At 46.3% G+C, this 26,595-nt stretch overlaps 1 protein-coding gene across 1 annotated transcript in view; it reads right to left on the bottom strand.

Annotated features, from left to right (window-relative positions):
- Window positions 1-26,595, bottom strand: part of iqgap1 (IQ motif containing GTPase activating protein 1) — a 39,429-nt gene that overhangs the window by 12,045 nt on the left and 789 nt on the right. The window contains exons 2-15 of the mRNA XM_070962521.1: window positions 25,866-25,968; window positions 8,845-9,001; window positions 8,476-8,553; window positions 6,817-6,893; window positions 5,678-5,745; window positions 5,149-5,262; window positions 4,278-4,456; window positions 3,631-3,718; window positions 3,354-3,511; window positions 3,184-3,268; window positions 2,936-3,099; window positions 2,157-2,317; window positions 1,924-2,048; window positions 1,437-1,600 (exon numbers count right to left, since the gene is read on the bottom strand). Coding sequence (XP_070818622.1) covers window positions 1,437-1,600; window positions 1,924-2,048; window positions 2,157-2,317; window positions 2,936-3,099; window positions 3,184-3,268; window positions 3,354-3,511; window positions 3,631-3,718; window positions 4,278-4,456; window positions 5,149-5,262; window positions 5,678-5,745; window positions 6,817-6,893; window positions 8,476-8,553; window positions 8,845-9,001; window positions 25,866-25,968 — 1,721 coding nt within the window. The remainder of the gene's footprint in view (window positions 1-1,436; window positions 1,601-1,923; window positions 2,049-2,156; window positions 2,318-2,935; window positions 3,100-3,183; window positions 3,269-3,353; window positions 3,512-3,630; window positions 3,719-4,277; window positions 4,457-5,148; window positions 5,263-5,677; window positions 5,746-6,816; window positions 6,894-8,475; window positions 8,554-8,844; window positions 9,002-25,865; window positions 25,969-26,595) is intronic.

Here is a 26,595-nt window from a genome sequence, read left to right as displayed (position 1 = left end):
TGTGTGTGTGTGTGTGTGTGTGTGTGTGTGTGTGTGTGTGTGTGTGTGTGTGTGTGTGTGAGAGACGGTTCCCACATGATGTATTCGAGGGTTTAGATGTAACTGATGCCTGTTGACATTAGAAACAGTGTGGGCAGCGAAGTATTGTCCAGCCTTGATAAGAGACTTCCTTTATCTGTATTTACACAGAATAAAAACAGCCTCAGTGCTAAACTGGACACACTGAGGACTGCGCTACTCGCAGATGTTATTCTGAAGGAGTCAGGAGAGCTTTTGAGCGATGAGTTCATGTTTATCAGGACTTTTCACCTCCTCGTCATCCTCACTGAAGTGAAACCATACCCTGCTCTCACAGTCTGACCTCAGCAGCAGCTCTGTTGGCCTTTGCTTCTCCCACGATGACAAAACAACCCAAACATGGCTGTCTTCCTGTAACATCGTATGCAAATGTGCTGCACAGACACACACACACACACACACAAAAGAGCCACATTCACCAGCTCGCCTCTCTCAAGTAATGATAACACAGGCAAATGAGTCAGAGAGAGCATAGTGCTGATGAACCGCACTCAAGAAAGACGGCGCTTCTGTTCACTATCCGTCTCTGGATGGAGCCTCAGAAAACTGAAGCGTCAGAGAGAGCAGGGAGGCTGAGACAGACAGGTCAGACACAGACACACAGGACAGGAAGTGAGCAGGGGAAAAGATGATCACACGGTGACATCAGCAGTCTGCTGATGTCACGTGATGCTCACAGGCCTGAGTCACATGCCGTCATCTGCAACCACGACGGGTTTGGGATCCCGCTGAGCCGCGACCACACATCTATGTAGCATGTGGGTACTAGACTGACTTCACACATGAATACTCAGTGTCAATATGGATGAAAACGCTTAAATTGGGATAAAATATTCCAAATTAGTGGCCTACATAGAATGGACATGTTAGAAGTTGCTAATATTCATAATAAAACATACTAATTGTAACTCATTTTGGAGGCATGAGTAGAAATCTGAGCTCTTATCCAGCAGCTTACTGCCTGAACTGGACAAAATAGCAGCTGCACAGCTTGTTTCAGCAGGAAACTGGACTCTCTTTACACTTAAGATAACCAGTGTGGAATTGTTCAAATGCACCTGTATGCATCACGTGTCACACTGCATACAGCCCTGACGACTTTCACCTGTGTCAGCTGCAGTGAAGAGCCCGTCTACAGTCTGGATGTAACTGTAGCCGGGAGCTGTTTGCATGAGGTGTTTGCATAATGCTCAGCTGAATACCAGATCACATCACAAAGAGAGAAACCCGGACACTGGTGCAGCAGCTGTACTGTGTGTGTGTGTGTGTGTGTGTGTGTGTGTGTGTGTGTGTGTGTGTGTGTGTGTGTGTGTGTGTGTGTGCGTGTGTGTGCGTGTGTGTGTGTGTGTGTGTCTTACGTGGGCCTTCTCCCTGCGGGCCTCCAGCAGTTTGTCATGGTAGTGCTGAGCCACAGACGGGTCCACATCTGTGAGCTTGGCTGAGGGGTTCTGCAGCATGGCCAGGGTCTTCATGGGATCCCCTTCATCCAGGGCCTCGTTGATCAGTCCGATGGCAGCAATACCTACAGACACACAAGCCGACGTCCAGAGAGACCAATGAAAACTCTGACACAGGTGTAAACAGGGTCTATGATCACAATACAGGGAGGAACCTACTACTGAGTATTAACTGCATACTACTGGAAAATGTAATTGTGTTGTCATGTTTACATCAAACCCTGAGCAGATCAACTGTTAGCCTATTAGCTTGTCTGGCAACTGATGCTTAAACATTGTGGATCGATGCAGATCTGACCTGGATGGAAACTGTGTCTACTGAAATATCTGTGTGGTGCATGTACATGTCATGGGGTTTTTCTGAACTGTGTCAGCGTCTGTCTCTTACGTTCATGCTCCTCCTGCACAGCCAGGTTGACCTGGTCGATGCAGGCCTGAATGTCGTTCCAGGTCAGGTAGTCGCTGCCCTCCTCTCTGGCCACTGCCTTCAGACGCATCAGTTCATCCATGTACCTGAGGAACGCGCAGGTGTGGTACCACATCAACAGCCCGTCTCAGTGCATGTAAGAAACACATAAACCCTCAGAGAGGAGCGTCGCTGCTCCTGCCGCGTGTGCTCACCTCTGTGCGTATTCGTCCTCCACGTTACTGAGCCCAGTGACGGCGCTGGACAGCTGTTTCCAGAGGGCGGCTCTGTCTCCGACATCCATCGCCTCGTTCATCAGCACCACCGCTGACAGCATCTCCACAGCAACAAGCAGCTCGGGGTGAGACAGCGAGCCCTGCGGGAAACAGGCGGCAAATTTGCCTCATATGTCAAACTGCCAGACGACCAGGGACAAACGACACGTTGACAGCGTCTTGATTTGTTGTTCAATATTCAAACCAGTGGAAACATGGCTAGACGGGAACTCTGCTGGAAATGTAAAGCCTGACGGGTAGACAGTGCAGGAAATATTAACAGTAATAATAAATAATGTTCTCTATTACGGACTCATTGGTTTAGTCTATAAGGTGTCTAAAAATAGAAGCATCAACAGTTCCAGAGTCCCCCACATGACGTCTTTCAAAGTCTGCTGTTCGGTGTTTTTTGCCTGATAAAGAACAATTTACTAATAAGGCAAGAAGTTGGTAAGAAGAATTCGTTTCCACTTCGCTGTGTCTCAGTGTCATCAGTTCAACAATAAATAAACTCTCTCAGCAGAGAGTCAGACCGCCTCACCACACCTGCAGTAAAATAAACTGTATACACTGTACAAACGTCAGCGTGGTCCTGAGTGACGGCGTGATGAGTTTCAGGTCAACTGCTTCTATAATTTGGCCTCAAAAGCCACATGATGACGTTTTCTGGTGCGACGGTGCAGGTGTGTGCTCTGCGTATGCACTTCCGTGTGGGGTACCTCCGGGCTCTGCTGCTGCAGGCTGGCCAGCTCTCTCTGGTAGAGGTCTGCAGCACTGGGGTAGACCTCCGGCAGCTGAGCGTCTGGGTTCATCAGCTCTTCCACCGTCTTCTCTGGCACACCCGCCCTGATGGCCCCGTTGATGCGCTCCACCGCCTTCAGCACTACACACACAGGAAGTTAACAGTGATGGGCGAGTTATAAGAAATACAGAGAGTTTTGATAGAACGTATGTGATGTGTGCATACTCTTTAGGTAGCCTTCTGCAATCTCATTGGCCACGTCCACGCCGCTCTGCAGCTCGTCCTTAGTCAGTGCTTCTCCTGGAGAGCCCTAATGAGGAGGAAATCAAGTTGAGCTTACAGTGAGGACACAGAGCAGCAGAAGGTGGAGGTGTACAGCTTCCTTTGAAGCCTACCTGCTCTTTACTCTCCCGGTCAGCCTGCAGCTGTTTGAGGTACCAGCCTTTGTTCTGGGCCAGCAGGTTCTGAATGCCCATGGCTTTAAGGGCCTCGTATAACTTATTCTCATCGCCACTCAGCAACGCCTGCTCAGCTGCACTCAAGGCGTTGCTCACTGTGGGAGAAAGGTTGACATTTCACTTCTGTGCCATGGAGACTGGGACAAAAACTTAACAAATCAGTGTGTGTGCGTGTGTGTGTGTGTGTGTGTGTGTGTGTGAGTGAGAGACTTACCATTGACCTTGTTGACGTTGCCCTGGATTTCAGCCTGGGTGAGAAGCTCATCGTAGATATCCCTCTCCGCGTCGGCATTCTCCATTTGCTGTTGGAGCAGAGCAACAAACAGGATTACACATCATCACACATCCCGTCCCTGCTCCGCCGGGCAAAATATATGTCTTTGCAGAGGGCACTTCGGTTCTCTTGTTCTGATATTCAGAGTAATTTGGGTCATTTGTTCGCTTTGCCTATTGGCAAAACAAACTTTGTACATTCCCAAATCATCACACAGCCCACACGCATCCCTCACAACAAGAAACTGCTAGTAAATGTGTCAGAAGGACAGATGGATGGAGTGATTTCGCTCCTCTCTCTGTGCCCAGCGTCCGTCTTCCAGCCACCATTCTTTACTGCAGTGGCTCTTTCGGTTTGGTTTGTGTGGCCTCAGCATTTCACTCTGTCTGATGCCAAAATGTTCTTCTGCTCCAGGCTGGTAGTTCAATTATTTTCTAATCCAAAGGTGGACGATTTTTAATTATATAGGCCTTTTATGGGCTCTTAGGGATAACGTGCCGTAGGCCGCCATTCTTTTCCAGCCACCTGAAACCTGTGCACAGCGCTCTGTCCCTCATCCCTCGCTGCTGGAGTTTAAAACTTCGTACCCGCTTGCGTGAGTTGGCCACCTTCTCTCCCTTGGCCTGGTACAGTGTGTCGTGGTACTGACGAGCACTGCTGGCATCCAGGTTGACCAGCATGGCGTTGGGGTTCTGCATAGCAGCCATCGTGCCCTCTGGTACGCCCTGGTCGATGGCCTCGTTGATGGCGATCACAGCAGCATGCACTGAGGATGAAAAGGAGCTGGGCTCAGCTATGATCTGTGTGTTTGTATCATACTGACAGCTGACGTTAAGCATCTATTCTGTGTTACTGATGTCGCTGTTGAACTTAAAGGAATCATTTTTGGGGAAACGTATATTCACTTCGTTATATTGGGACCACTCTCCGGTGATTTTAATAAAACTGCTTTCAACACAAGTGGAGAAAAATTCTAATCCTTCAGTCAATGCAGCTTCAAAGTCTAGAGACGACGCAATCATCCTGAGAATTTGGGCCAAATCAGTGTTTTTGTCTGTTGCACGAAGACAAAAACCACTTTGATCAGAGAAGAAGAACTGTGTCTTGTCTTATCATTGACATAAAGCACATGAATGAAGCCGTCTTTACTGTAGACTTTGAATTGATGCAGAGAAGAAGTCTCATCATACTTACTTACTACATACATACTGAACAGACTTCCACAAGAGAAAAACAAACTATTTGTGCTTTAAGACATGATGCTGTAAAAGGGACACAAAGGCTTTCTTTGTAAACAGTTAACAAATCCCCCAAAAATGCTGAATTACAGTGACCTCCAGCGGGTTTGGCTTTATTTGTATCTGTTTCATTATGAAAGCATGAGTCAACTGAACTCCATAATCTGCAGCTACCAGCTCCCCCCTCCCCCCTCCCCCATGACATCCGAGCCCCTCTCACATGCAGCTTCATCCACAGAGAGCTCATTGGCCAGGATCCCGCCAATCTTGCTGAAGGCGGGCATCTGGATGCCATACTTTTCCAGCTCACTCTTCATGTTGTTGATCTCCTCCTCTGGGAGAGAAGACAGAGCAGAAGGAACAGATCAATGGACTGAGGTGAAGGGGGGGGGGGCAGATGGGGGCTGGGTTAGGGACGTGAGGGACTGTGGAGACAGACTGTTCCTGGCTCATGTGTGATAATCAGATTTCTGACTCTGGCTGTGGGACAGGGAGCCAAGTGGGAATTCAACTGACAGGAAAAACTCTCACAGTTACTAATGACTTTCACATTTCTAGCAGCGTGTCGACAACACAGGCTGCCGAAGAGCTCGTCCTCTCAGCGCTGCTTTCAGGGTGCACATGAATTCAGCACAACTTAAACTTCCTGCTCACTCTGGCAACATGGGGACATGTGTAACGCTCTGGATTTAAGCCGTGACAGAACGAGGGAAACAGATGCACAGACCCGTGTTCGAGCTCACACTCACCAGTGAAATCGACTTTTCCATACAGATCCTGGATCTGAGGGGCCAGGCCGAGCTTGAACAGGTACAGGCTGTGAGAGAGGACAGAGACGCAGTAAATAAAGAAGCGTGACAGAAACCAATACGCAAACACACGAAAAACAGCTCCATGCATTTTGGCTCAGGAGCACATTGTTTGTAACCTGATAATCACAATTAACTGAGGGGAGTAGGAGGAGCTCAAAGGCTAACGAGAGAGACCAAACAAATATCAGAATGCAACCATTTTAGGGCAAAGAAAGAAAAGTTCACCACGCTGCCCATCCGTGAAGCTGCAGGTCGCTGAGGGGCAGATGGGAAGAACTCAAACATATGCAGCTGAATCATTTGCTGTAATTTGTTCACATTCTGGCACACAGTGAATAAACCAGTAAAACCGCGCTGCTTTGCAGAAGTAAAAGGACTCTCAGATTAAAGACGAGCAGATCTGAAGGTATCCTGTATATGTATGGAAGTGGACAACAGGTAAGGTCAGTGCATCGTGTCTTAACCTGAATCCCATAAACTATGTGAAATATGTTTTGCTTGTCATGTTACTGTCAACTTCAGTGCCGAGACAAACTACTCGTAGTTCTGCAGTACGATCCAACCTTTACAGACAGATGCTGCGATCCTGTCAATTATCATGACAACACCTCATTAGGCTGGTTGTGGATTTACAGCACAGCAGTTAATGAGCGTGCCTCTGTGGCAGTGCTGCGGCTTCTGGGTGTGACGGGTTTGTGTTTGGACCAGTCGTAGAGCCTGAAACGTGGACGTGTACGAGCACACGAACACGAACACAAACTGCTCTGCTGGTTGGCCGCTGCATCCATCTTACCTGAGGTGGAACGCTCTATTAAAACAAACCATTCAGAGGAACGAGGCATACTCCATACCTCGTTCCTCTGAATGCCTTCTGCTGCAAAACGGCAGCGTTCACCTCGTAAAAATGTCACGCTTGAAGCGTGCTCAGACTGCAGACGTGCACACAGAATGTACAGCTTCTCAGTGCACTGAGTGAGGAATTCATTATATAATGTGACTTTTACAACAAACAGCTGTTTGTTTACCCCAACACAATCAGTCACAGACAAACACAGAGGAGCAGAGAGAGGGAGTACCTGAGCGCATGTATGCAGTAGATGCAGCGTGGCATGTTCTTTCTGTCGTATATGTCTGTGGTTTCTGGGTAGAAGATCTGAAACACAGACGGGGACAATGAGTCAGTCAGAGCAGCGCTTTCAGCAGGTCCAGGACAGCAGCAGCGTGTCGCAGCATGCGTGCAGGTGTGATTCAGGATATTAGCGCAATGGGGGGGGGGTTGCACAACGTAACTGTGCATTCACACGTCTTGACGTCGATTGTGTGGCGCAACTGAAGTTCTGAAGGCAGTTACTTATATTTTCTGCTGTCGCTGCCAGCTGGTGATATTTTGGGCTGATTCTCAATTTTTTTTCATACCAACACAGTGAGAAGTATTCAGAGTTTCCCAGAGCTGACATGCTGGAAAGTTCTCAGGAAAGCACTTTGGCTATAACAGGCAGCTGTTTACTTCTTTCAGGGCGAGGAGTCACGAAAAGGACCATTTCTATGTATTAACTACAAAACGTTCAGAGACTTCGACCTCTCCGGCCAGCCGCTGGCTTCACTTCATTTCAGCTCAGGATGAAAATCCTGGAAACCCTGTGTTTCAGCTGCAAGGCTCAGCTTGGCTCGGCTCGGCTCGGCTCGCTTCGAGATGTTCTTTTTGCTTTTGCATTGTCAAAAGTTGTTGATAGTACCTGTTCTTTTTTCTGACATCACCTCTGTCGAGGTCCCACGTGGGCTGATACCAAACGGTGGGGAGAAAACACTGCAGGCCACTGATTGGTCAGAGAGAATCGTCACATGTGCAACACCAACATCCTGCACACCGACCGCAAACTGCGACCTCAGCTCTTTTATTCGCTCATCCCAGACTCTGCGGTCAGTTATTGAAGTGCAGATGTTCCTCTGTTTGGTTTCTGATGAAAGGAGCATGAAAGGAAAGGATTTCCTCCATTGTTCCTGTGTGTTCGTGTCATGCTGAAGACGACGTCACGGCACTTTCACCTGGTGAGGCTTCAATCATCACCTCAGCACAGTTGAATAAGGTGATACAGAACATAATCTTAATAATATAATAAAACATATAATCAGCTAGATCAGCTAAGAATCCCGCCTACACCGAGGGGTCCCGAGCCGTCCTGTGCAGCGAAACCACAGCAAAAATACTCCAGCATCCAACTGGTTAATGAACAGCAACGCTTACATTAAAATAAAAGACCAAAACCTTTGATAATGTCCATCTTAATGGAGATTTCTTCATTGCACTGCAGATAAAGAGTCTTAAAAATATTCCTTAATCTCAGCTACAGTTCAGTGTGATGGTATGTTACTGGATCTCAAGCAAAGACAAAGTCTCTGCAAGTTTATTTATCAGGGAGGAAGGCAGGAAGTCAATCTACAACTAAAACCAGTTCAATGAATTCAATAATATTCAGCATTAATGTTACATAAACTGTGTGCATTTACAGTTATTGACCTAAAACGTGCGAAACTGATGTGGTCCTTCAATGCAGGGAGACCTGTAGCACCAACGGCTGAACAAAAACATCAAGGAAAAATATTTCTGAAGGAGAAACACAACTTTCATTTCTGGCTGATATATCATAGAATAAAGCTGAACACTCTGCTCATTCACACGTCACAGATGCTGTAGTTCTGGTGTGTGTACACAGGTGGATGCGAGCCACGCTCACCTTTGGCAGACCTTTCTCTGACATGGCGTTCAGCCACTGGATGACATTGTCTGTGTGTCTGAAATGGAGACCCGTCGCCTGTAAGAGAGGAAGCAAACGTCATTAACGTCTTATTTTTAAAGCTCCGTAAAGTCTCCAAAACTCTTCAGACAATCTGACTGACACTTCCTGCTGGTACAATGACGGCCGAGAAGAAGCAGTGGTTTCATTTCAGGTTGAACCTTTAAAGGTCTTGACAGCCACCAGTTATCCACTGCTGCTGACTGATGTTGTGGTTTTATCTCGAGTGTTTTGCAGAAAAACAAAATGATTCTAGTTTGGTCTGACTGTCCAACACTTTGGTCCAGAGAAAGACATCTCAACAAACACCTTGTAGCGTGTCTGCTCGCGGTCGTAGATCTTCTTGAGGGAGACGGTGCGCGGCGCGAAGAAGTTGCCCAGTTTGGCCAGATAGACGCCGTTCCTCAGCCCCTCCTCCAGCTCTGTGGTGGGAGGCAACTCCTCGTCCAGACAGGCCTCCATCCATCTGCAAGGAGAGCAGAGGAGACGCACATCACACATCGCAGTCAGCACGAGGAGAAAACATGCGTTCATGTTGAAATATGTAGCTCAGGCTCCCTGCAGGGATGATCACGGCTGTTTAAGCCTCTACAACACAGTTTCCAATCCAGACTTCAGAGGGATTTTATTTCAACACAGGTGTCCCTGCATTGTTCAACAAACTGTCTACTTAAAGATGACTGATGAAAGACAGTAGAAGCAGTTTGGCTGCTTGAAATTGAAACCGAAAACACTGTTTGTGATCATTTCAGTTACATCTGGAGCGAAGGATGTTCAGCTGTGCTCAGGTTAAACACAGAAGTTGTTTTATAATCCCTTGAAGTGATTTGTGCTCATCTTAACAGCATCATGTGTAAAGAAGCACTTCTCTTGATCAAGTAAACTGATTCTTAATTACTGTATGCAGTAACAAGATGGCTCTTCCAATGGCATCATATTAATGGCGTCTGTGAAAAGAGGGAAAAATGGACCTGTAATCTCCTCCAAGCAGCTGTTAGAGTCACTGGGACCATAACTGACTCCCACTCCCACTGACTCTAGCTTCACCAACAGGTCAAAACTCCCACTTGTCCAACACTTCCTGACAGGATACCTCTAACACTCACACCCACATTCCTCTGGGCCTCAGCTGTGGTTTGAGGCTAATGCTAGCTGGCTTACACGTCAACATGAGCGCACTGACATATACTGACATATCATGCATGCTTAGCATTAGTTAGCAAGTGCAGCTAGGGGTGACAGACCACGCAGGTCAGACTGATGACAACGTTAAGCTAAGCCTGACAAGATGAGCGAAGATGAGCGAAGATGAGCGAAGATGCACACTCCTCAGACGAGAAACATTTTTGATCCGTTACCAAACAACAACGTGGTACTTTTGGCCCAACTCACGATCTGAGGACACATTTCATTTCATTTAGTTACTTAATCACACTCACATTCTGCTGATCAACTGACTGATTCTTCTGTTATCATAGTAAACAAGGAGGCCAGAGGGAGGAACACTGCTCATTGTGTCTGAGATGAAACCGGTGTCATTGAGTTCAACCTCACAGTGAAAGGTTCCCACAGAGAGGTGGAATCAGCTCTCACAGGTATAGACTGCACAGTACAGTACCGCTCTCCTTAAAGCACAGCACCGTCTCATGAATCATTCGGTTCTGCAGCTCCAGAACAACAGACACCTAACGTGGCCCGTGGTAACCTCCCCTCCTGAACACCAGGTTCCCAGCATTCCTCATGTGTGACATTTCGTTTCTTCTAAGTCATATTGTGAAGTCACATTCCTGCTATGTGCCCGTGTCAGGCCACAGAGGAGACATGCTGAGCCCTCACACTGGGACAGGCCTGGTGGACTGGATTCCAGGGCCTCATGTCAACGCCGTCCACTCACTGCGGACAAAGCTAGTCCATTTTTGTCCCTTAACTTAATCACAGCAAGACATAAAACATCCCGGTGTCTCCTCCCTTCTCATTTCTTCTTCAGTGATCCCACTTTGATTCAATCTGCTTCACTTATTTCCACTTCAGTCACTGATTTCCAAGAGAGGATTTAAAAGAGAAGGGGGCATATACGAAGTATATGACATACTGTAGCTACACACTTCAGTTGGCAGAGATGTCATGTCTGGCATGTAGCTGCATTCAGGTCTATTTGCTGCTACTTTGAGGGTGAAAATTACCATTATCTGTGGTGGATTTCTCCCTGACATTTCTATTAGAATTTATCAGATTGTTGATGTTGATGTTGATTTTAAGGTGTTTTTTCCTTGAACTCATGAGATGACATCAAAGCCCGGTTATATCCAATTACACTCCCTGAGCAGCACAGATTTGGATAACTGGGTCAGGGGTCAACGCAAAAGACGAGTTTTCCCCTGAAGCAACTTAATATGAAAAGTGCAGAAAGTCTTCTTTGAGCGCATTTCTCCTTCATAGCACTTTAATTACGTCACGTCAGCCTGATTCGATTTTATTATAAGAAAACTAATCCTGACCTTCTACGTCTGTATCAACTTTAAGATGAACTGACTTTGTTATAGCTGCCTTTCCCACCTCACAGCAACACGTGTCTTCTTCTATCAAAGATGAACAGGTAGAAACATCAGCGCTTCCTCTCCTGTAATTGACAGCGGTGTCTGCTCTGCTTTATTAATGCCTCCAAACATCAGCTGTGATTATGAAAACCTTGAGTTTATCACTGGCTGTGAGGAATGTCAGTGAGGTCAAACATGGCCTTCTGCAAAAGGCAAACAGCCTCTCTCTCTTCATCTGCAGAGCAAACACTCCCACTCTTCTGTAACTACGGTCTTTGTCAAGCAACAACAAGGTGAACTATACCCTATCCCCCTTAAACACATAATATAATTATATATATTACTAGAGCTGCAAGGACCCTCATTGACAGTCAACAATTAAATCCAAACTAATCTTCACGCTAAACCTGAGTCCTCTTCCTGACACAGAGCCTCAGTTTCAGGGATTTTTCTCACATTTAAATTCTTGTTAAGACATTCGGTCCTCCAACAAATACACTCACAACCACACTTTGCAGCGCACAGGCCAGCTAACCACCAGCTGAAACAACTTCCCTCCCAGGAAGTCATGACATGGGGTCTCCAGACAGGCCTGCTATTGAGGACGAGGTGACCGACCCACGGCGCGGGGCCTGGGCCTGCCAGCCAGGAACAAGCCCCCCCTTTCACTCCACAGCGGAGCAGTGAAAGGCTCCATAAAGACTGCTAACTAATGGCTCTTTTATCAGGGCTACACACCCTTTCCAGGCTAGCACAAACACAGACACACCCTCCACTTAACCAGTGAAGACATTAGCTACAACTGAGACTTCAGAGTGTCAACAGCTGGATTCCAACCACGGCGGGCGGCAGCCAAAATAAATGTCAACCTGTGGTTATGCCACCAACAGACGTGCACACACTCAAAAAGAAAAAGAAACAGCCACAAATATGAGAGCATTGTCTGGAATCTCCAAAATTACTCCAGCTAAATAAATAGCTGAAGGTTAAGGTAAATTCACGTCATACCACACCGATCAGAACAAAAGAGCCGCCAGGTGGAACAAATGTTGTCACCCTCCAGTTGTGACTGTACATTTCGGGGATTGGAAATTTGTCAGAACTACAAAATTTCCCAGTTGAAAGAAGAACCAGAAGCAAAATGACTAAACGAAATCCTACATCAACATTAAAAGAGTCAAACTGGCCAAGTAAAGGGGAGCTATAGACTGTCTGCATTTGGTTTCATTCATTAATAAACCACTGCAAATATATCAAATTATACATTTTGATTTGAACTTCCATTGATCTGCTGTGACTGCGGGCAATAAGAAAGCCTATATCTTCTGGGAACAATGACTGAACACTGGAAACATAATGCACAACCACTTAGCCACAAAAACCAGCCTGCTAAAATAAGTGTACACAAAATCCAATACATCAGTCAGCAAAGACTATTAATTTTACACACATTATGAACCTAAAACTATTTTTTAGCTAACAAACCCTGCTTCCAAAAAGTTCAGCATAGCTGCTAGCAGGATAAAAAGTAGCATAACTAGCTCCACTCACAATGTTAGCATCAGCGTATTGCCAATTATTCACTGTAGAGCTTCCATACACTTATTTCTGAATCCCCACAGACATGATGCTGATTACATGCTCCAACACTTTCATTAAGAGGCAGACTTTCATCATGTGCCACATCTTCAGTTACAAAACTACTAGCTAACAGTCTGAACTGTAACCATGATAACAAATCACATGCAGCTAGCATAGCTACACCACAGCAGAGCCCTGAGGGTTAGCTAGCGGCCGCTGCAGTTAGCATAGCTATGCCGTAACCATAAGATGAACACTGCAAACACGTTTATATTCATGTCCTTGCGCATAATTCTGGATAAGACTATAATAAGTAATCATAGCATCATCTCATACAGACCATAAATATGCACAGGCAAAAGGGAAAAATGTATTCTGACAGAAGCTACTGAGGTGAAACTCAATATAAAACTCAGAAAGCCAATATCACCAGCAGTTAATGTACATAAAATTAAAAAAATGAATTCTAATACCATCTATCAGTTTGTTTCCACATGCTTTGCTCTAAGTTAGATTTACCTGGTGTGACTGCAGTGCTAACAGGAGCAACCATCTGTGACAATGGGGCATTTTCCATTCATGCCATTACTCTGACATGGTGTGAATGAAGCCTGAGGCAGTTTTGATTCTTCATCTGATCAGAAATCAATGAACAGCTTGACTAACATGTGAAGTAGTGAGCTGTTTTAGAAGACATGGTCAATTATGCTGTCAATCCACATTAAACAAAGGTTTGTAATAAAATGTGACATTTTTAGACTCTAGCTGGAGAAATCTGTCACCTCCTGTCACTGGATCAATAAGCCATCTTGGTTATAAGGTCAGTTTCTTTTTTTTGGGACAGAAATCAAACAGTACTGCAATCCAGGAAAACACAGAGAATCATGATCTCCTCCCTCCTGAGATGCTGCGTGTGGCAGGAAACTGAAGTCAGCGCCGAGTTCGGAGGTCAGTCTCATAGGAAGAGATCTGCTACTGACCACGGTCTCTCCAGGAAAACACACAGACGCCTCGCCAGCAGGCCGCCGCCGGCTGCTGTCGAGGTACATCCTCTGTTGTCCTGTACGAGCTAAATACACCCGACTACTGCAGCTCCTCCTCCCGCACGGCCTCACTGAGGAGACTTTAAGTCTGCAGGGGGTCTGTTCATAATGTTTAGCACACGAAAAATCTTTGGATTTCAGTTACATACTTCCCCTTTCCCAGGTTTCACTCAGAGCCAAGGGCACAATGCTTCCGCTGCAGTTAATGTTTAACAACAACTCAGCAATACTGAGCTTGTACTAACTGACCACAGGCCTTGTTGTAATGCGAAGACGTGCTGCACGCTCGTCCCTCTCTGGGAGCGGCCAATCGGTTTCATTGCCTCACTGTTTAGAAGAACTGGGTCAGAGCTGTAAGGAAGCAATGATAGTTTGTGTGTAGTGTGCTGCTATCTGATGGGACTGATAACACTGATAGCATATTTAAGTGACAGAAAAAGACCTACGAAGGCAAATCACAAGGAGTGATTTGCAGATCAAAAGACGTCTAGACTCGATCTAAAACTGGCTAAAAGTGGTTGAAATTATGTTGTTTCAGCAGCATTTAAATTCAGAAATTTCAAAAAGTAAATGACGCTGAAGCTGGAAACTGTCAAGTCAGCATCTCCGTCAGATGATTTTAACCACATGAAGAGCATAATTGGCCATAGCACAAATGGAATTACACCCAGACTTCTGCTCAGTCATGTAGTTTATTTAGGCAACAACACGCAGTTTGATGTCACTTGTTTTCTGAATTCACCATCAGAAACATCAAAGGAACCAGATGGAAGGTGGTGTCACCCAAACAGTGAGCTGAGGCGTCAAAGACAAAAACTAACGGACGTCCTGCTGAGTGACTGCTGTGTGATGGAGGTTACAGAGAAACTATTACCACTGACATGTTTTCTATCATGACTGTTTGAGAGAAAACCTTCAATCAACACATGTCAGCTGTAGGAGAGCAGAGGTTACTTCATAGCACGTTGTTGGCAAACTCAACACTTCCTGTTGCTGTTTCACAATAAAACCTTGCAGCAAAAGGAACCAATTATGTCTCTTACTGTGACTGAGCTGCAGGAAAGATGTAAAGAAAACATGTCACCCTGTTCTGAGGACTAAATTTAAAAAGCTAATCAACATATTGATCAGTAATGCTAAAACACCAATTCCAGCCCTTGTTAATTGGGGCTGAACCATTGCTAGAGGTCGGGCTGATCCACATTTCACTGCCTTTCTGTCAGAGACCAGTTTTACAGTCAGGTGAGCAGCCTCATGCCTCAAACCTTAAAGCAAGGCTTAGGCAAACGCATGAACCCCACCCACCACTTAAGCTCAGAGTTAAGTCGAGGAAAACCCCTGATGTAAATATAAACGATCTCCGTGATGCAAGTCTGACCAGAAAGACATAAAACTGGCTTTACAAGGCCAAGCATTACGCTAATTTTAGGCAGCAGTGGGATGATGGAAAAGGCTGAGTGACGACAACGCTGCTGCAATATGAACAATTTGCCAGCGCTTTTCAATAACGTTCTGTTCTGTATTGTCCCTGGAAGGAAAGAGAAGGAAGTGCAGTTTGTTTAAGGCCGATTATGTGTGAGAAGGCTTATCCTGCATCAGCACGATGTCAAGGTGCAGATACCACTAACACACATACCTCCCTGTCATTCCCGATCTCACTGACATCCACCTCTTCCATTGTGATGAAGAGCTGCAGTCTGATTAGTTTTCAGACAACTTTGTCTGCTCAACCACGAAGACAACAAGCCACAACTCTCCAGCAGGAAATCACGACCTCGACCGAAAGCAGCGCTTCCTGAGCACGGTGGCCTTTCAGGAGGACAAAGCACAAAGGAATGGACGGAGGAAAACAAGGAGAAAAATGACGAGAGGGAACACACAAAAAAGATGAGCCAGTGCCAAGTTGTCCATTACATGCTTTGCTGCAACGCTGGAATCTGTGCACCAACTGACCTCGTCCTCCCAGCACTCAAACAACCTGACGGCAGCTGGGCCGACGCTGGACTCGCTGGGTGAGACCCAGACTCAGCGCGCTGAAGCGGAGGAGATAAACAACCACGTCTGATTCGTACTGCAGCAGGTCTCACGGCTTGTGACGCTGTGTGCATGTTCAGCAAAAGGCGGAGAAAAACGAATCAACTCACGTCTGGTGCATGTTCTCTTTCATGTGCATCACTCAGTCTTTGCAAAGCAAAACCACAGACAATAAGAACTTCTAAACAAGCACTTTGCTAATCAATTAAAAGTCAGTCAGACCCTCGCAGGAGAAATGTGGAAGGCTGTGAGTTGATGAGCAGAACAGAATTAAAACACAACTTCAATCTAAACTTTGCATTTTTCTTATTAATTCCTGAATAACGCTTCCTAACGCAGAGTCACAGACACGGAAGACGTTTCTGTATTTTATGGGTTCACCAGTGAAAAAGGCTGGCAAATTTGAGGATTTGCTGATTTTGTTTGATTTATGTGGCTGAAACTGAACATTTTGAGGTAAATTTTAGACTGTTGATCAGACAAAAACAATAACAACAAAAAGATGGAACACCTGTTACAAGTGGCCATTTAGCATACGTAACGTATCCTTTATGAAGCAAATATTTAAATGAAGGTTAAAGCTGTTTTAACCATTACTAAAAGTGTAACACATCATCTTTTTGTGTTATTGTATATGTATTAGTTATGTTTTAGACAGCTGCTTTAATAAAAGCACAGGCTGTGACCTTTGACCCACTGTGGAGCTGAGAGCCTCCTTGTGTGGACGATCATCCATCACATCTGACCTGCGGCGTTACAGCCATGACTGTCCACAGCTGAGGAGGTTATGTGAGTGCAAATCCCAGCTGACGACCATGCAGCCCTGAGGTGATTGGCTGGGTGGGGGGGTGGGGGGGTGTGTCAGATGAAACTGCTGCATCAGCTCAGCTCTCCACGTCGGACAGGTTTCCTCACCGTGACGGCTGCAGAGACGCTTCCCGGGCTGTGACGGATTTCCAAACCAGAAGAGTAACTTGCTGTTTCAGGTTTCACAGGCGGCCAGGTGAGAGGCTGCGGAGGAGGGGCGGGACCAGGACGGCTCCTGCAGGGCTTTTATGGAGCGCTGATCCCTCTCTCTTTCATTCCCTTTTCATTCCCACATTCTCCACCGCTGACTGCCGGGCTGTGTGACTCACGCCTCGGAGCCTCAGCAGGTAACACTTACACAACAACCAGCACTCAGCACTCAGCGCTCAGCGGTGCAGACATGGACCTCCAACGCGCATTCAAAGCAAGATAATGTTGATTTAAACAGGAAGTCCACAAGACTACGGCTTCTGTAACTTCACAGTGTTTGTGGCTGTGTTGTTGTTTCCTCTCAGTGTGGACAAGAATCAGACGTTTAGTCCACTTTATCAGAAAAACTAACAGCCAAGTTCCTGTGGTCTTTGTACTGTGAGCTAAATACTAGCATGTTAGCATGCTAAACATTAGCATGAGCAGATAGCATGCTGCTGTGCTAATGTCAGAACAGGACTCAAAGTGAGACTGATCCGGTTTGGCATCTATTCACAATCTTAGACTGATCCTTCAAATAATCCTGTCAAATAACAGATTAACTGACACATAATTTCATCGATGTTTACGGGGAGCCAGAGGTCAGGGCGGCCAATCAGGATCAGTCACCTGAGGACAGGTCTTATCACTGTGAAAAGCTTTTAACACATCACTCTTCTGCCATTGTTCTCATAACACACAATGTTGAGATCTGACATTACATAATATTGATTGCAGCAGCGGCGGCGACACAAAGCGTGTTTGGAAACAGTTTGAAAACAGGAAATTACAGGCGAATGGCCAAAGCTTCAGGAGGAACTGGGCTGCTCTTTCAGTGGAGTGTGAGGCGGAGAAGATGGAGCTTCTGTAAAGCTGCAGACGATGGAGCAAGACACTCAGCTTGAGGGTGTGACGCCGTGAAAACTGCCGTGATCCAACCTTTGTTTTAAAATGATAATATCTCCTTTTAAACGTGTACGTCACAGCATTTTGAGTTCAAACATCTGCAGCTAACAACAGACGTGGAAGTGACAGTAAAGTCTGTAAAGGGAGTATTTCAAGGAGACGTTCTATTGCGGTGGGTGTCAGATAAGACGGGAAGCAAGGATGGAGGAGTGTAATCGGCACTGATGCGACAACACTCGAGTCTGCGCGCTGGATTAAAGATAACACAGAGATTATCTCTGTTTACTGCGAAGGATTATCTCGTTCTGTCAGTCGCCTTTTTTCTACAAACAGCTTCTCCTGAGGGAAGATTAAAATAAAGTGATGATGCACAACCCAGCAGGCTCCCATACTGATAAAAGCAGTGATGCACGCGCACGCACACACACAGGCACACACACAGGCACAGTCTCTCAGATGTGCTTATCAAACACTTTGGACGCAGGTTGTTTTACAGCTCAACAATGAACATTGTTGTCCAAAGTTCCACCCGTGCAGTGAAATAAGAAACTTCATCAGGAATGTAATAAATCTAAATTACCTCACGCATCGTTTCCTGGATTAAGTTCTGTAAAGGAAGTAAAAATTCCAACATGTACACTGATAATATCGGGCTGTACTGCAGTTTTTCTGTCTGACTCCGGCCGGCGGGACGAGCAGCTGAAGAGTCCATCCAGCTTTAATGCCGTTATAAGAGCCTTTTCAGGGTGGCACTCCAGTATTTAGCTACAGCAGTAACATGGAAGAGTTAGTGAGGTTTGAAGAAGCTGTTTTTGTTTTAGGATGTAGAACAGCTGCCAAAGCACAAACACACGAGTGCAAACACGTTAAAATCCTGCGTTCCTGCAGGTGTTTTTCCCAGGAACGCGGAGGAGAGTGTGATGATAATTCACTTCACAATAATTCAACCAGTCTGATCCTCAAGGCACGCACTTTGGATAAAAACAACATGTAAATCATCATTCCATCCATTTTCTATACCGCCTATCCCTTTCGGGGTTGCGGGGGGGCTGGAGCCTATCCCAGCTGTCAACGGGCGAGAGGCGGGGTTACACCCTGGACCGGTCACCAGTCGATCGCAGGGCAACATGTAAACCAAGAAAATCCTAAATATTTCCACCCTGAGGTAAAAAACAAAACAGGAAGAACGTGCTGTCTCACTGTCAACTGTCAGTGACGTAACCAATAAAACGTCTCTGTGATATTTGTGGCTTTCGTCTCGACGTCAACCATCTCTCCTCAGAGTAAACCTCTTTCACTCAAAGCTCTCTGCTGTCAGAGCCGCCTGTCTCTCTCTCACACACGCACGCACGCACGCACGCACGCACACACGCACGCACACACACACACACACACTGTTCCTATGACCTAACCTGAATGGACTGCAGGTTAAACCGGAGCCAGAAAAAATAAAACCTCTGTATCGTCGGCACAGAGTCAATAAAACAGCAGCGTCAGTGACGGCGAGGAGGACAGCTGCCAACCGACAGGTAAACCGTGGCGTCGCCGGGCAACGCTCGCCACACTCAACACTCAGTCTGACATGACTGGTACAAAGCTGAGACACGTGAACAGCATCGCTCCACAATAAGGTCATCAGTTCACCTCAGAAAGTCACAAAATCAAGCTCAAAGTGTCAAAAACTGCAGTTCCTCAAATGGCCACTTGAGGCTGCCTTCAAAAGACAGTCTATCCCCATAGACCCCCGTATTAAAATACCCCACTTTACAGCACATTAACCATGTTTGCAGCCTGGAATAAAAGCAGTTTTGATCTCATTCCTGAGAGAGCTGCACAGAGAGGAATCTTTTTATGACTCATTTTTATTATGTCAAGGCTTAAAGTTATGCTGAATTATTGGCACGGCTGCTACAAGCGACAGCTAGCTGCTAGGTTTCTGCAACCAGGCTTCGCTGAGCTCCACCCTCACTCCACCTCTTTGCTGATTTTTGGATCAGCCTGTAGTTTGGTGCAGTCAGACGCTGCCAAGATGGAAAAGGGTGGAGTCACCGAGCTTCACAATGGCTCCTCAGAAGGCTGGGGGTGACGTCGCTGTTTGATACAGTCTGCGGTCACAATACAGCCATAACAAGTGATAGTGAACCAAATATACAAAGGCTAACTCCACCTAATCTCACCTTGTTACTGCACTGTTATGTATGCACTGCTGCTGCATAATAATCAACTGCCGCTGTAGCATCGCTGGGACTTTAAAAGGTGTTACGCATAAAGAGGCTTTGGGCATTAAAACCAAACCAGTGGATGACATCCAGAACAACAGACAAACTAACTTTTTAAATCATATTATAACTGCCAGACTATTTTCCAACACCTAAACAAAGCTATCTATCTATCTATCTATCTATCTATCTATCTATCTATCTATCTATCTATCTATCTATCTATCTATCTATCTATCTATCTAACCACATGGCTACCACAGTTACAACATGACAGATCAGGTTTGAGGTTGAACGCCAGAAGGTAAGTCAGGCTGCTGAAGAGGTGTTTCCAGTTATTTACCTGTCAGCTCGGCAGCATGCAAATAAGAACTGAATACGTATGATCTAAAAGCTAAATGTTCACACCCTGATCTTCACTTTTATGGAGCACAAATGTTACTAGTCCAACTGCCACCAAGCACCAATAAAACCTCACCTGCTGTTTTTCTGCGTGTGAAGGTCAAAATCCATCCAGCAGCAGGGCTAAAGCTCAGTAATTAACTCAGTATTTCCTGTTTAGTTAATCTGTACAAAAACTGCGATAAGTAAGTAAGTAAGTCATAATAACACACATAACTGTGTGATGAGCGAGCTGCAGGCGCTGGCACACAGATTCGATCACAGTGCACAGCCATGCTAGCTGCTGCCTACCGTTTCCAGCCTTTATGCTAAGCTAAGCTAAGCTAGCTGGTCGCTGTTCGTATGCGAGTGGGACCACTGTTTCCACTTAACTCTGGGCAAGAAAGCAAATGAGGCTTTTTCCAAAATGTCAAACTATTGCTTTAACAAAAGAGGAACGAGACGCTCCCATTACCTCCTGGAAAAGGCTGGAAACGAACGTCTGTTTAGTCAGTAAAAAGTATCTGCTGCTCGTTGTTTTATGGAGACAAATACACTTCGAGGCTGAAACGAAACCTCTTTGTGAGCGAAAATGAGCTTTAATTTATTTACTGCTGTGTTCCAAAACCCAGCTGGGCATAAAACTCAATGACTTTCAAGGTGGTTTGTCAAAAGGCAATGACTCAAAAGTGTTCTGAAGTAAAACCCTTACAAATAATTTCATTTTAAACAGCAATTTGCTACTAAATCAACGCACAGTTTCAAGACAGAGTCGCGATTTATTTGGGTAATTTGGTTAAAAATGTGAAATCCTTTCATTTTCTCAGAGCATATTTCTTCTTAACCTTTCATGAAAAGTCACAGCCGCTGGGAACACTGTCATTTCACAAATTTACACAAAACACTAATTAGACACCAGTGCAGCTCTAAAGATCTGTGTGTGTGCTGTAAATAGACCTGAATGTGAACCAGGCTGCATTTCTTCTCACCACAGGGACCAGCAGCTCAGACTGGGACCATCGCTGGGGAGCAGTGACGTGAACGAGGAGTTGAGGCAGCAGGGATGGGAGAGAGGAGGATACTGCAGCGTACAGTGCTGCCGATACCAGTTTTTCATTTTTCCATTTGTTCGAATCGTGTCTGAATCACATCTGACATCAGGATGATTTCATTCATTCATTTCATTTCATTCTCAATCAAATGTTTTGAATTAAAATGTCAAAATTGTTCCATAAATGCACAAACGTATGCAAAGCCGTGGTCATCCTTCCAATCAGCTCTGACAGCGTTTTAATTTACGCATCAGTTAACTGGCAAGTGAGCTGCTGAGAAAAATGCAGCGACTTCACTGGAACCAGTGTGTCCAGTAAGGCAGCAATTCCAGACACACAAGGTCACGAAAACCAGCAGGTTGTAAATAAATCCCCCATTTTAACCTTTTCAGCAGCTGAAACTGAAAGCGAACACGCCCGAAATGTCTGTGATAGTCCTCCAGCACAGAATGCACAGACTTCAGCGTGACACCGGCTTTGTCTGCAGCTCATCCCATCCACCTGCAAAACTAAACTTTCATTTTCAGGAGTCGATGGGAAACTGATCATACACAACGGTTCAATGTCAGCCTGAAATATCAAAGTGACTCCACTCGGCTCGCTCCGCTCCTCCCCCAAAGCCAAATCAAACGCTCCTCTTCCACTTTCGCTCAGCTGAACCGTGGACTCTGCTTCACCTGCAGGATCAAAACCTTTCAGCTATGCCCAAAAACAACACCACCGCCCGCCGAAAACGTCTGCTGAGTGAGTGATTTATCACCAGCGAAGGTGACAGGAAACAAGGAGGAGACCAATGTGAGCGAGACGAGGTGATGAGGTCACCACATCCTCGCTTCAGACGTGTCACTTATCATTAGCGGATCCACAGTGAAACTACCTGAAACGGTTTGTTGTACGCTGATGTGACGAGGAGGGAACGCCAGGCAGCTCCGAGCACGGACCAATAAACACAAGCGTCGCTCTGAAAACATGTCCGACTGCATTCCCAGAGGCAGAGGCCGCGAGCGAAAGAGCGAAAGGGAAAGAAGGAGCGCTGAAACACAGACAGAAGCTCCAGAGCGAAGTGCACAGAACGAACATAAAGCATTTCTGATCATCAGTGAGTCGCTCATCAACTAAAAATGTGGTGGTTTCAGCTTCCTCAATGTGACAGTTTGCTGCTTTTTCCTGTTTCATATCTTTGCAAACTGAGTGTCTTTTCGTTTTGGACTTTTTGTCAACAAAACCAGCAATTTGCAAACTTAACAGACTAAACAAATCATGCAGTAATTCAGAAAATAATCACTGAAGGAATTCATAACAGACGAAGCTCTGCGGCCGAGCTTCTGAAGCAGCAGCGAGCTGAGCAGAGTGATGAACAGGTGACAGAGCATTCAAATATGGCGTGATGAGCACAGCAGCTCGCTCAGCCTCAGGATGTTTCTCTGCATTCGATGGGAACATGAAAATAAGAGCGATAACACATCGTTTGCATCTCTGCTGAGGGAGAGTGAGCCGGTCCACAGCGGCCGTCTGCGCTCAGATGCACACCTGACGGTCGCAGGAACGGTGACAGAGCCATAAAGCATTCCTGCAGCCACGCCCACGAGGCACGCAGGTAGACCCTCCCACCTGCTGCACACCTGTCAGAGACATTCCCATCATGCCACACAGCCACTCTCCCAGCATTCCTCCTCCCAGCGCTCCCCTGCAGGCTCAGGTGTTCCCCACACGGAGCTCTGTCCAAATGATGGACACCTGCCGGAGACGAGCGGGGAACCTCATCAGCCAATTGGGAGGCTCACAGCGAGCGCGGAGGTGCAGCAGTTCAGACAACAAGAACTGAAGCAGCAACACAAGCAAATAATCAACAAGAGCAGCTTTCAGAGATCCCGAGTGGACTTCACGCTGAATGTTTCTGTTGGTGGATTTGGCGACACCTGTGCGATAACGACGATGCGCTTCAAGAGAAAACGCCCGACTTTTATCTTATTGTGTCACAAATCACACTCTGAATCACACAATCTGAAATGACCTGATCAGGATACCAGACTTTGAGGCCTAAACCTTCGGTGACTAACCGAGCGTGTTGTCATAACACATGCTTGGAGACAAATCCTGGATCAATCACAGGGATTAGCAGCATTTACTCGTTTTTTCATGTGAGGAAGAGAAAAAGATCTGCAGGACTACAAGCATGAACACGGCTTCACTGTGAGCACGTCAGAGGGATCATTCAGAACATAATCAATATATTTCCAAAAGAAACACAGTGGCTCATCCTCTGGCTACTCTTAGCTAAAGGTGCTAACTCGTTAGCTGTTAGCCTGCCAAAACACAATTCAACACATTTACTTTCATCATCATCATTACTTCATCATCAGTGTCTTCATTGTCTTCATCATCAGTGTCTTCATCATTACTGTCCTCATTATCTTCATCATCAGTGTCTTCATTGTCTTCATCATCAGTGTCTTCATTGTCTTCATCATTACTGTCCTCATTATCTTCATCATCAGTGTCTTCATTGTCTTCATCATTACTTTCCTCATTATCTTCATCATCAGTGTCTTCATTGTCTTCATCATTACTGTCCTCATTATCTTCATCATTAGTGTCTTCATTGTCTTCATCAACGTATTTTCCTGTGAGTCACAAACAGCACCAGACGATCAACCTGCAGTCGTAACAGCGGGGGAGTTTGGAGGGAACTCCTGATTTATGCACACAGGTTGAACAAAACGTTCTCTGAGATTCATTCTGGGAATGAAGGAGAGCACATAGCGAGCCGAGGCGTCCGGCGGAGAAGCAACGATTACACACAAACACAAATCACTCCAGGAATTTCCTGAACATCACAGATGTGCGATAATGAGCGAGCAGGTGAGGGACGCGGGACGGCAGAGACGAGCCGCCGTCCCGCATGACGGCTCAGAGCGCGCAACCTCGCAGCAGCACGGACTCCAGCCCTCGCACCGGAACCTGTTGCTATGACGACTGTGAGTTTCTGTGGCAACGAGGGAGATACCAAAATCAACAGGGACTGAGTCACTTCCTGTCTCGCACAACGCTTCCTCTTTTGAACCTGCGAGCCCGCAGCGGGGTCGACTCCAGAGTCACTAAAAGCAATCACACACTGCTGCTCAGAGGCTCAGAAAACCACCAACACACACAGATACACGCGAGTGTGCGTGTGCGTGTGTGTGTGTGTGTGTGTGTGTGTGCTTGTACTTCCTTCCATAGTGAGGACCTGGAGTTTTTAACGAACAGAGTGAGGACATGTTTGGAAAATGAGGACATTTCGAGCTGTCCTCCCGACTTCAAAGGTTAAGTTTAGGTTAGCGTCAGGTTTTGGCACTTAGCTGTGAGGGAGAAGGTTAGGCTAAGAGGCTAGCGACTGCACTACATCAATGAGTATCCTTACATGGAAAGAAGTACAAGTGTGCGTGTGTGTGTGTGTGTGTGTGCGTGCGTGCGTGAGTGCGTGTGTGTGTGTGCGTGTGCATTGAGCAATGGGCCTCACCTACTTCTTCATAAATTTCACATATCGAATGGCAGCAGAAGTTAGAAGCTATGTGCTAAATATAAAGTTGTGTTGTATCATCATTTTCTCAACTTCTGCATCTGCTCTGTATGAACTCAGCATTTACACATCACGGGATTGTTCCAGGGAGAAATCTCAGAAACCTTTCAGGAAATTATCTGTTTTTAGCTTCACGTTTCTGCCTTATTTCATTACGCAGCAGATCCCCGAGACTGTTGAACAGCGAAGGGTGGAGCCACACGGGCAGCTGAGCAGGACCATACCTGAGATTTGGTGCCTCACTTTTACAAAAGAAGCGAAACTCGTGAATTATTAAATGTTGCCTGAACACACGCAGCTGTGCAAGGACTTTACATGTGGAACTGTCAACGAACAAGATGGATGTGACCGGGTTTTGATTCTCTGTTCCGATCTGCATCAAAAAGCATCGAGGTTTGGCAAGCAGCCCAAACCACGAGGTCAGAGGATGTGAACACAGAGGAGCACAATAATCCTTCAGGTGAGCTGAAGCGTGAGCCGGGATTAAACAACCACTGACGTCCACGGCTCTGAACTGGACTGAGCGGGATAAAATCCCACATGTTGATGCCAGTTTGAGATTTTAGTCAGCATCAATTAACAAAACCACAGAACAGCTGGAGTTGAGTCGGTCAGTCGACTGATTGGCCGTGATTGGCCGTGGCCCAGCAACCTAAACTCCTGCCAGTCGCTGCCATCAGTGTGAAGTGCTATCGCTCCTTCCAGCTTCTGACTTCTTCAGGATTTCCTTCTTTTCTGTCTTTTTTGATTGTAAAACTGCTATCTGATGAATTCTCTTTGGTTTCTGGAAGTTGTTTCACTGTTTTCTGAGGTTTCGATGACCAAACAATGAATGGAGACAATAATCTGCAGATTCATTGATGATGAAAATAACGTCAGTGGCAGCCGGAGTGGCAGCTCCATCTCAGAGTCTGCGTAATGCTTTGGAAGGATGATATCCACTCCAACGTGTCGTCGCAAGCTCGTCCAGCCTGCAGAGGTTCAACCGGCTCGCAGGTGAACTGTCCATCAGCTCTTACCTTTTGGCTTCCTCCAGGTGACACAGGTACTCATAGGCCATGTTCTGCTGCCGCCGCTCGTCCATCTCCTCCGCCGTAAGCCGCTCCACGCCATCTAGGACAGCTGGAGCCCAAAACACACACAAAGTGAGACTTTCACACAGCAGCAAACACAGGAAAGACTGTCGTGACTCAAAGCGAGAAAAGTCTAGACCTGCTGCTGAATTTGCACCGAAGAGCAGAAAGATTAATGCTCAGCGTTGTATTATGAGCGGGGACAGTTTCCCTCCAGCTCTCAGGCCTCGAAGTTCCACACGGAGGTGTTTTCTAAAGGAAAAGGCCTCATTTATGAGTCATCTGCGTAGCCAACACACAGACTGTATGATGTGGCCGTGCTTTGTCTGCACATGGCAGCTTACTCAAACACTGCAAACAAAAAACAATGCAGGCCAGTTTCTGGGGCGATTCCCGTGAGGTTACACAGAGCGGAGCCCTGATTCCGCCTGCACAGCGACCTCCCCAAAGAAGCTCTTTTACCCAAATTATGGAGAGGGGGATGGGGGCCGGGAGGGCGCGCAATACAAAGAGGCCCCATTTTAGCCTCCTGTCACAGCTGAGCTGAGCCTGTCCAGGATCACAGGCGACATCAGCAGCAGGTAAATCCTCATTTCAACCAAAACTGAGACCACATGCCATGAAAACTTGAGAAATGGCCTCTCAAGCACCAGTTTCTGTTTGTGTTACCACTGAT

Source organism: Chaetodon trifascialis, chromosome 1 (assembly GCF_039877785.1).
Source record: "Chaetodon trifascialis isolate fChaTrf1 chromosome 1, fChaTrf1.hap1, whole genome shotgun sequence".
Classification (NCBI taxonomy): domain Eukaryota; kingdom Metazoa; phylum Chordata; class Actinopteri; order Chaetodontiformes; family Chaetodontidae; genus Chaetodon; species Chaetodon trifascialis.
This window is presented reverse-complemented; position numbering and strand designations above follow the sequence as displayed.